Source organism: Myodes glareolus, chromosome 19 (assembly GCF_982192425.1).
Source record: "Myodes glareolus chromosome 19, mMyoGla1.1, whole genome shotgun sequence".
Classification (NCBI taxonomy): Eukaryota; Metazoa; Chordata; class Mammalia; order Rodentia; family Cricetidae; genus Myodes; species Myodes glareolus.
Window position 1 is genome coordinate 42,603,247 of NC_142044.1, and position 10,072 is coordinate 42,613,318.

Genomic DNA, 10,072 nt, shown 5'->3' on the forward strand with positions numbered 1-10,072 from the left:
TATCCTCTGAGTCATCTCACTGGCTCCATTAAGACATTTTTTATTACATTAAAAACTTGATTTCATGCCATGAGTTCAGAGAACAGTTTTGAGTGAAAGTTCACAGAGTTTGCCGCCCGATTCTCCTCCTAGACTCAGCTCCTTCTCAGAATACTCTGGCAAGGTTGGAACAGCTTCCTAAGCTGTGGGCCCATCTTTCTCCTTAAAGGACCTGTGTTGTTCACTTGTGTGTAGAAGGCTCCTTGCGGGACCCCAGACAAGTCACAGCTAACTTTACCCGATATCCAGAGGCAGGGCTGTGGAGACAGGTCAACCAGCGCAGTGCTGACAGACTGCATTCAGCCCTCAGAACCCATGTAAAACAAGCCAGGTGTGGTGGTGTGTGCTCGCCACAGTGCTGTGCGCTTGCCACACCAGCACTGCAGGGATAGAGGCAAGCAAATCCCTGGCCAGCCAGGCTAGCCTACTTGGTGAGTTCTTGACCAACGAGAAACCCTGTCTCGAGAAACAAGGCGGACGGTGTTTGAGGAACAGCAGAGAATGTCCTCTGATCTCAACACACATGCACATGCCCACACGTGCAAATAAAATGCAAATGAAGAGCCCAGAAGACAGAGGGGGACTCCAGGATTACAGGTAGGTGACAGTTTGTCTTTGCATCTGGGAACAGGGTCTCTGGGGCCCTAGCATCACTTAAAGGCAACAATGGTTCCTCCAGAACAAGAGGAACAAAAACAAGCTATGCTTGGCGTTCAGGAATCCCCTGCTCCTCACGAAACTGAGACATTCTCATAGCCACAACGGTTTTGTGCTTGGCGTTTTATTTTTCAACAGTGAGATAAGCTGAGGAGGGGCCCAGCTTAGCACCCTGCAGGCTGTTCTACTGTCTGGCCTCCCTCCCTCCCCTCTTACTACCTTCTGCCTTGCTACTTCCAACTGGGTGCCTATGAGTCATTGGAATTCCTGGTCTCTTGGATGTCACCCCAAACACCTTCTGAGTTGTCCGAGGAAGGACTCTTGGCAAAGCAGAGTTGGAGCCACCAGGCTGGCACCAGGATGGTCACCTGAGCTGTATCGTGTCCTGCCTGACTTCACTGGGTCTTCCCTTGGCCCTCGGAGATGATATGCTCAGGGTTGGCGCGCATGTACCACTCTACCCAGGAGCCATCATAGACAGGCACATCAGGTTTGCCACACAGGAAGGCCCCCAGGGCAATATGGCAGGCTGTGACACCGGAGCCACATGTGGCTACCAAGGGCTTGGACAGGTCTACATTCTTCTCCTGGAACAGGCGTCGGATCTCCTCTGGGCTCTTTTCTAGTCCCTCCTTGGTCAGGAATTCAGTGAACGGGATGTTTACTGAGCCGGGGATATGGCCAGGTTCAATGCCTGCACAGAGGAACGCATGGAAGGGCAGTAAGAATGATGTCTAGTGTGGCTGGCATTTGTGGTATCAAGCCTCCCACCACAGCAGAATGTCAAATGTGTCTCCAATGTCTGATCTTATCCCAACCACCAGTGCTAGGTACCCGCACTACACAGACGGCCAAGCTAAGTAACATCCAAAGTTGATACACTCAGTTGATACACTCAGCTATTTGCTGGCGAGAGTTTGACTCCTGGAACTAGACTCCTCCAGAACCGCTGCAGAAGACCCTGGGCTTCCTGACTGTGAACCTTGGGGGCAGCAGAGCAATACACATGACCTCTGTCCAGTTATGGCCTGGGGCACCTGGGGGCCTAGAGGCAGTGTACAGGGCAGACAGGCAATAGCCAGATAATTGCTAGCATGACAAAAATGCCCTCGGGCTATAGCATACAAATAGCAATAGCCATCAAAACAGCTGCTGACATGGCTGAACGCTTGCTTTGTGCAGGACAGTGCCTGGACTCCCTACCCCCACCCCCCGCCCAGCAGCATCTTTTCCTTTAGTGCCACCCAAAGTCTATAGAAAAGAAATAAATGTCACCCTCACCCTAGGAGAATAGGGCACACAGAGTAGCATGCTCTAGCTAGCAGTGGGTGGAGGGTGATGCCCACCCCGGGGCCTGTGCCTAGGAAAGGTGGAGACCTCAGTGCCAAGGAAAGGTGGAGCCTTCTCCCAGGATGAGTTGACATCATCTGCCTAGGGGGTCCAACAGTGGGACTGAGAGCACGGAAGGCAGGGAGAATCCAGAAATCCTGGAATAGTCACAAAACATCATGGCCAACAAAGCTCGGACAACAGAGAGGAATGCCTCAGTGTTCATGGAAGAAGACTTTTTTTTTGGGCTCTGGTCTGTCCATAGGGGAAATCAGATTTCATTCTTAGAAGAATTCAGTCTTGATGCTGGGGATGTGGCTCAGCTAATAGAGGGGTTGCCTAGCATGCATGAAGACTTGGATTTTATACTCTGCACCTCAAAACCCAGTTCTAGTGATGCTTGCCCATCATCCCAGCACTTGGGGAGTGAAGGCAGAAGGACCAGAGATTTAAGGTCATTCTAAGTTATGCAGCAAGCCAACCTGGGCTACATGAGATTGTTTAAAAAAAAAAAAAAAAGCAGTCTGATGACTCCAGCGAAGTCAGAGAAGTGTGGATTAAATAGGAGTGTCACTTTACCCCTGGCTCTGAAGTCCCAAGAGCTCCAATGTGCATTTTGTCTCTGTCTTTCTTTCAGTCAGAAGTTACCAATGTTCCATTTTCACAGGAGGGCTGAGACCCCCACTAAAATGGAACCTCACAGCCGGACCATCTGGATTCTGAAACGAGGCTGTGAGAAACTTCTGCCTTGGTTTCCCTGTATAGGGTACAGGTCTTTGCAAACTGCTGGTCCACATGGGTCTCTATCCTCAGAGGAGAGCGGGAGATGGCACTCCCGAGCTTCGAGAAGATTCGGTAAGCCGGTCATACTCAATGAAGTGGGCCTCCTAAAAATCATGCCATGCAGCCTTTCCCAAAGTCTTGTGAGGAGCAAGCTACTGAGTCAGGATGTTACAGATAAGTCAAGTCAGGGCTTCCTCAAACCTTCAGCTTTACCCAGCAAAACATGCACCCTGCCTTGCTGGACTGAGGAGCAAATTGCAGGTGTACTTCCCTAGGTCTGGGGCTACGGAGTAGAAATGGGGATGCTTTAAATACAGGCTAACCAGCCTTCCTGCCTGGCATCTGGGCCATGTTAACTAGCCTGCTAGGTTCTCAGCACGCCCTCCCATCCCCAGGGAGTAATTGTGATGGTGGGGCACCCTAAACACCCCTGAAGGAGCCTGAGCCGAGAGGTACATGCTGATGACACCACTCTCCACCTCGTGAGTGCAATGTGAACACCTGAGCTGGGTCATTTAGGTATGCTTGCTCTTTTACACCATGACATCACCATTATGGTCCCTCCTACTTACTGCTCTCATCATACACATTCAAAGACCACCATCCAGAGGAGCTGGGTAACCTGCCAGGTTCTACACAGAAAGTATCAGCAGAGACAGGGCTCTGAACCCAAGCCTGTACCAGCAGCTGCCTTGTGCTGCTCTTCCCCTGGGATTGAGTTTGGTGGCACCCTCACTTAGGCCAGCCCATGGGAAATTGCTGTCTGAGTAGGTTTAAAACGGGTGGGGTACATCCACAGTCTCCGAGGGTTGGAGCACAGTACAGCAGTATTGTTCTGCAGGACTCTAAGTGACAGGAGCCTCTGAAGTCACCAAACACCTCTGGGACATGGACTCAGGGCTAGGTATTGATTGTCATGCTGCACTGTGAGCTGGGCACTTAAAAAGTACAGTGGAGAGGGCATAGGAGAGCTTCTAGGGCCATGGTTGGCTCCCGCACCCTAGCAGGCTGGGGAGAAATGGTGGGGAAATCGCTGACTGCTCGCTCCGGTTAAGTTATTTAAGGAGTCTGAATTCAGAGGGGCTCTTTCCTGAGACTCTGGCAAGGCAGCCAACCATTCCCTCACCTGCACAATGGCAGTACATGCATTGCTCCATAGTTGCAGGAGAACTGGTGCCTGGACCCCCAGATTACCAAATCATATGAAATGGCATCCTGTCACGTAATCTACACACACCTGCCTAACATTTAAAACATCTCTAGGTTCTCTCCCACCCCTAAGTTTTGAAATAGGGTCTCACTCTGTAGTCCAGGCTGATCTGGAAATCACTATGTAGCCCAGGCTGGCCTCAAACTCATGATCCACCTGCCTCAGCCTCCACATGTTGGGATTACAGCCAAGAGCCACTGCCCCCATCTCTAGATTACTTCAATATCCATTTTATCTTAGCATTTGTAAATGCTATGTAGCTACACTGTGTCATACAGTAACAATGACAGGGAAAGGAACAGCACACTCTCAGTACAGACAAAAGAAAATTTGTTGTCTGAGGTTGTTTAAACCCAGGGATGTCTAACCTTTAATCCCAGCATTCAGGAGGCAGAAGCAGGCAGATTGTAGTGAGTTCAAGGCCAGCCTGGTCTACAAAGTGAGTTCCAGGACAGCTAGAACTGTTACACAGAGAAACCCTGTTTCGAAAAACAAAAGCAAAAAAGAAAAAAAGGGGAGGGGGACGACAAAGGGACATGGTGTCCACAGGTACCTATCTCCTCAGAGTTTTAAGAGGCTCACACCAGCATGGCTATAGCCCTGTCTGCTTTGTGGGGTCCCTTCCCACATCACATAGGGCTTTTCCTGGAGAAGTCCATGTCATAGGCTTAGCCCTCTCCTGAGGCACTAACCATTCAATTTGGGCGACACAACTTCTTCCCCTCTCAGAATCTCTTAGCAACCCTAGTGGCAGTTGGAGACATCCTGCACCCCCATCAACTCATGAGCTGCAGTCCAGACCTTGTCAGGACCAAGCTTGGGTCCTTCCTAAACTAGGTGGGGGCTTCTTCTTACTAGTTTGCGGTGGCCACCCACAAGCATGCCATGCAGTTATTTGGGCTGTCACTCTCATACGGGATTCTCAAGGTGGTCAGCTTTTGCTCAAAGTTCCAAAACTGTGAGGTAATGTGGCCCCCACTATAAGAAAGAAGCAAGAGGCTCAGGGTGAGCACCCAGCAACCAACCCTTCTTTGTTGGTTTCCCACTTTGTACGCTTTGAAAGACCAGCACAAGGCTAGGCAGTGTAGGGTCGCACATCAGTCTGTCCCCACGCCCTGCTCCGCCGGTTCCCCCAGAGTGTTACCTTCTCGGGGTTCTGGCTCGGTGCCCCGGAACCGGCCAGCTGCGCGGGCGTCCACCACCTGGAAGCGCCGGGCCTCCAGGTTCTCCAGGATGTCCTCATGAGTCTTGATGAAGGAGGGATCTAGTTGTGCGCGGAACTCCGCGGGCTCTGGGTGACTCTTGCCAGAGCTGATTGGCAGGTTCTGGCTCAGCCAGTGGCGGAAGCCGCCGTCCAGCAGCGACACGGAGCGGTGGCCAAAGGCGCGGAACATCCACCAGACCCGCGGAGCAGAGTAGAGGCCCTGGTCGCTGCCATCGTAGATCACGACGTGCGTGGTGGCACCCACGCCCAGGCTTCCCGCGTACTCTGCGAAGTGCGCGGCGCTAGGCAGCATGTGATCGTACGGCGACGTGTGGTCGCTGCAATGATCGATGTCAAAGAAGGCGGCGCCGGGGATGTGGCGCTCCTCGAACTCAAGTCGTGCGTTGCGGCCCAGCTTGGGCAGGTACCAGGATGCGTCCAGTAACTTCAGCGACTGCGAGGCGCGCGGGGACTTCAGAGCCTCCGCCACCCACTGAGCAGACACGAACGCTCGGAAAAGCTGCGGGGCGGCCATGGCCTCCGAGATGCTCGAATTGTGGGCCTGCAAGACAGGGGAGATAACAGAATCGAGAGACTGGCCTGCTGTCAGGGGCATGTGTGCTAATCGGTGGAGGTGGAGCCTCAGCACAGGCAGAGCAGAGTCCAGGAATGCAGAAAGGCCTGGGTTGAAGTCAGGATTAGGCTTTATCACGCAGGGACTACCCTGCCAAGCCTTTAATAACACACAGCTCCAAATGACGTTATGACCATGGGGCTCCAGGGGAAGGTGATGTGTGCCCCTCACCTCTATTCCTAGCCCAGTATTCAGGGTGGGTAGGGTAGGGCCAGGGGAAGGTCCAATTGGCCTTTAAATAAATCTAACAAGAGCGAAGTTTCAGCCCTCCTCTAAGATGTAGCCCAGCTTCACAGCCAATCAAATTCACTCATTCCTTGAGCGGTGTTAGGAGTCCAATAGGAACAATAACCAGAACTCACCCTTAGCCCAGTGCCATTTAATCCGCAGATATTACAACACTTGGCACAGCAGCCTCTCTCCAAACTGTTGAAGGATCAGTGTTAGGAATTCCGGTACTGTCACCTGTTTTCCTGAAAGCCACTGAGGCTCCCAGCTGTGCTCTGCGTCACCTGCCGTGGCAGCTCTACCTCTGTAATACCAGTACTCAGGAGACTGAGGTAGGAGGACCAGAGTTCAGGGCCAACCTAATCTACATAGTAAGTTCCAGACCAACCTGGGCTACTCAGCAAGACTATTGCAAAAAGCAGAACAAAAAAGTAAAAGACAAACAGCAGAAATCAGTGCACTCATGGGGGCAGGGGAGGTGGGTTTAGATCGCCAGCCGAGGCCCCATGCTAGGGACATTGAGGACCCTTTACTTTGGCAGGCCCCAGAGCAGCTGAAACAGCGATACAAGTGAGGGATTCTGGAGTTTAGTGTGAGCTGTGAGCACCAGGGAGGGTCTCCACCTCAGCCTCGCTGGGAGAGAGAGGACAGGACTTCCTGGAGGAAGAGAGACACATTTTGACTTAGGGATCGGCATTAGGAGGTAGACATAGACTCCCGCTAAGGACCGATCCCAGTGTTTGGGATGCAACTAGATACGTTAGTAGGGGTGCAGGAGGGTGTGTGCAGAGGGCAAGGAGGCCAAGGCTGGTAGAACGACCCCCCTGTGAACTACAACCGCTCCCTTACCCCCATCATTCTTGGGAATTTTCCTCCCCAACTCTGGTTTGGAAGTCAGAGAGCCCTCCAATGTAGGCACAAATGCCTACAGGCTGTTCGTGTGCATGTTCCTGGGTCATGTGTCTTCTACTGGAGCTTCAAAGCTGTGTGTGTATGTGTGTGCTGTGTAGGGAAGAGGACATTCTCAGAGGTCGGATGGGTTCGCAGGCAACAGTCATTTTATTTTATTTCATTTTTGAGATGGGGTCTTTCGATGGCCTGGGACTCACCTTGGCTGGCTGGTCACGGAGTCCCAGGGCTCTACCTGTCTCACCTTCCCCAGTGCTGGGATTTCAGGCATGCAACATGCCTTGTGCAAGGCAAACACTTAACGGACCGGAGCTATCTTCCCAGCACTGCGCCTGCCCCCTCCAGGGTCTCACTCTGTATCCTTAACTATCCTGGAACTCGAAATCATCCCCCTCCTGCCTCGGTTTCCAGAGAAGGGAAATTGCAAGCATATGCCACCATTCCGGACTCCAAAACCCACCTCTTGATGAGATTTGAAAATGAGTATAGAAGCTGGACAGTGGTGGCACATGCCTTTAATCCCAGCACTCAGGAGGCAGAGGCAGGCGGATCTTTGTGAGTTCAAGGCCAGCCTGGTCTACAAAGTGAGTTCCAGGACAGCCAAGGGTACACAGAGAAACCCTATCTCAAAAACAAAACAGAAAAATATAGAAGGGCCACCATTATACCCTATACACAGTTTCTTTGATTGATCATTTAGGGCAGTGGAGTGGCAACCCGCTATTTCTTCCTTTTTACTCTCATAAGTGGCTTTGGAATCTACAGCTGCAGATTCTTAAACCTTCCAGGGATTGGGACTTTAGAGGTCTGAGGTCATATGACCCTGCCTCCCTGTTTGGTTGACAATTCTCACAAAGGATCCCAGGTGGCAGAAAAGAGGGTCAGAGATGTTAGGCTAATGGGTGTTCCTGAGGGGCAGAAATCAGAGGGACTAGGTTCCTTTGTGCTGGGTGGGCCAGAATTCCCACAAAGGACTGCCCCAAGCCATCCTAGGGTTAGTGTGAACCTATATAACGCACCCATGAAGGGGACTCAGACAATCTAAAGTGAAGGGTCCATTTTTCCCATTTCTTATGTACAAGGAGCTTTTAGTGGTCTTTTTCATTCATCCACACTTGTCCTACAATCCCCTCTAATTCTGGGGTTAAAGGCATGCACCACCCAGTTTCTATGACAAACTAGTATGGCTACTGGGATTAAAGGTGTGTGTTATTTCAGCCTGGTCTGTAAGGTTGGCCAGTGTGGCTGTTTGACTCTCTGAACTTCAGGCAAGCTTTATTTATTAAAATAAAAATTTGCTACTGCACTAGTGCATCTCCCCACCAGGACCCTCCTGGCACATTCTCTTCTCCACTGTCAAGCTCAAGGCTCAGGGGACGCTGGGAAAATGCTCAGCAGTTTTTCAATATTTGCAACACACACTGTGACAGTATTTCAGGGCAGGATCAGTGTTCAAAAAAGGGGGGGGAGTCCAAGAAAAAGCATTCAAGAGGAACGGAATAGCCTATTGAAGTGTTGTCCAGCCATTTTGCAAGAGCCACGCTCTGTTTCCAGATATTTTGCCAATTGGCATTTATATAAATTTATAACGAAGTGGTAAAAATTGAAGCCCAAGGCAATTAATAAAAAAGCATAAAACTTCAAGGACAAGCAGATAAACCAAGGTAGCTCCCACCACTGTGGGCTTCAAGTCTGAACTTAGTCACACCAGGCGACCTGGCACCTCCTGAATCTACCTGTTTCTCCTGTTGGGAGAAGTTTCAGCCCGGTCCCGCAGGATCGTTAAGGCCGTGCCACCACAGGCGGGGCCAGTAAAAGTTTAATTTCATTCGACTGTGTTCTGCTACTTTCTCCTCTTAGGGGACAATGGATCTTCTCACCACAGCCCCTCTGAATGGTTTTGTTGGTTCTCTCGAACGTTCCTACTTTCTCAGGACGACCCAGGTCATCTCATCCCAAACCCCAGCCAGCCACTGCTACCCACTGACTCTTACCCCACCCCAATTTACAGGTGGTCACAAGCAGCCGTGGATAGTCCCCCATTTAGGCAAATTAGTGGCGCCCTGGGAACTCTTCTCTCAGAGACTGTGTCCCCTCCTCCACTCCCGCATGGTACCACGCTATGCACTCCCGAAAAGCACCCTCCCTCATAGAAAAGCATATAGGACGCGTTGGGCAGCAGACACCAGGGTCCGAGCTCCCGAGTTTCCAACTCCGCCATATCACCCCCTCCCCGCGCCCTCAGAGGTCCCCCCTCCTTCCGCCACCAACCTGCGACCAGCCAAAGGGAGGAGACTTGGGCACGGCCCACTGCCTTGGCCACTCCGAGCCGCTGCTGGCTGCACCTTCCATTCCCCAGACTGCAGGGGATGCACGCGCCATGCAGCCGGGTTGTGCATTGCCCAGTGTCACCCAGAGCCTCCAGTAGTCACTATGGCTGTGAAAAGTGTTACAACAGGAGGGTCAAGCAGAGTTCCCGTGCGAAGGCACAGAGGCTGCTCGAAGTCCCAACTGTCTGCACGATAAGTCTCCCCCTCGTGGGAGCAGCGTAATGGTTCGGGCCACTTGGGGACACTCCCGGCTCCGGGTTTGAACCTGCCAGCTTCTATGGAGCGCAAGGCCGAATTTCCGTGCAGCTTCCAGGGCCAGTGAATGCAGCGGGCTGCCCAGGATGGGGCCGCAGGCTGGGCCACTTATGGCCCAGGGGAGGAGGGTCCTGGTGGAGAAAGCAGGGCAGGGTGCTTGGGACCTCTTCACCGGACTTAAGCATTTTAGAAGCCAGAGAACTCAGGCTGTTGTGAACGGAAACAGAATGACTGACGAGCGGTCAATTCGCCCTGGAGAAGGGACTCGAAGCCCAAGGGCCACCTTCCCTACCTAGTACCTGTGTTCTCCCGATTCTTGCAGACAGGGTCCTGAGCCAACACCTCCTAACAGCTGTTGCCATAAGAGCGCTCAGAAGCTCTTGGCCACGCCCACCAGCTCTCCTTGGGACCGGACTGGGAGGGCTCTGGGGCCGTGGGAGAGGCGGAGCAGGCTTTTCCTAGGGAATGTGCAACCCTATCCCACAAACGCCCCA

General features: G+C 52.2%; 1 protein-coding gene across 3 annotated transcripts; it reads right to left on the reverse strand.

Moving 5' to 3' along the window:
- Positions 1–804: 804 nt before the first annotated feature.
- Mpst (mercaptopyruvate sulfurtransferase) lies at positions 805–10,019 on the reverse strand. 3 transcript variants are annotated; one of them, XM_087899015.1, is made up of 4 exons: positions 9,878–10,005; positions 9,265–9,430; positions 5,163–5,784; positions 805–1,390 (listed from the first exon to the last, which is right to left on the reverse strand). In XM_087899015.1, the coding sequence occupies exons 2-4, from the start codon at positions 9,373–9,375 to the stop codon at positions 1,092–1,094; spliced, it is 1,032 nt and encodes a 343-aa protein (XP_087755141.1). In that variant the 5' UTR covers positions 9,376–9,430; positions 9,878–10,005; the 3' UTR covers positions 805–1,091. The 3 variants fall into 3 exon arrangements, with proteins under 3 accessions (XP_087755141.1, XP_087755142.1, XP_048310821.1); XM_087899016.1 differs by lacking the exon at positions 9,265–9,430 and having other exon boundaries at positions 9,878–10,019; XM_048454864.3 differs by lacking the exons at positions 9,265–9,430; positions 9,878–10,005 and adding an exon at positions 6,028–6,147.
- Between the last annotated feature and the right edge of the window lie 53 nt (positions 10,020–10,072).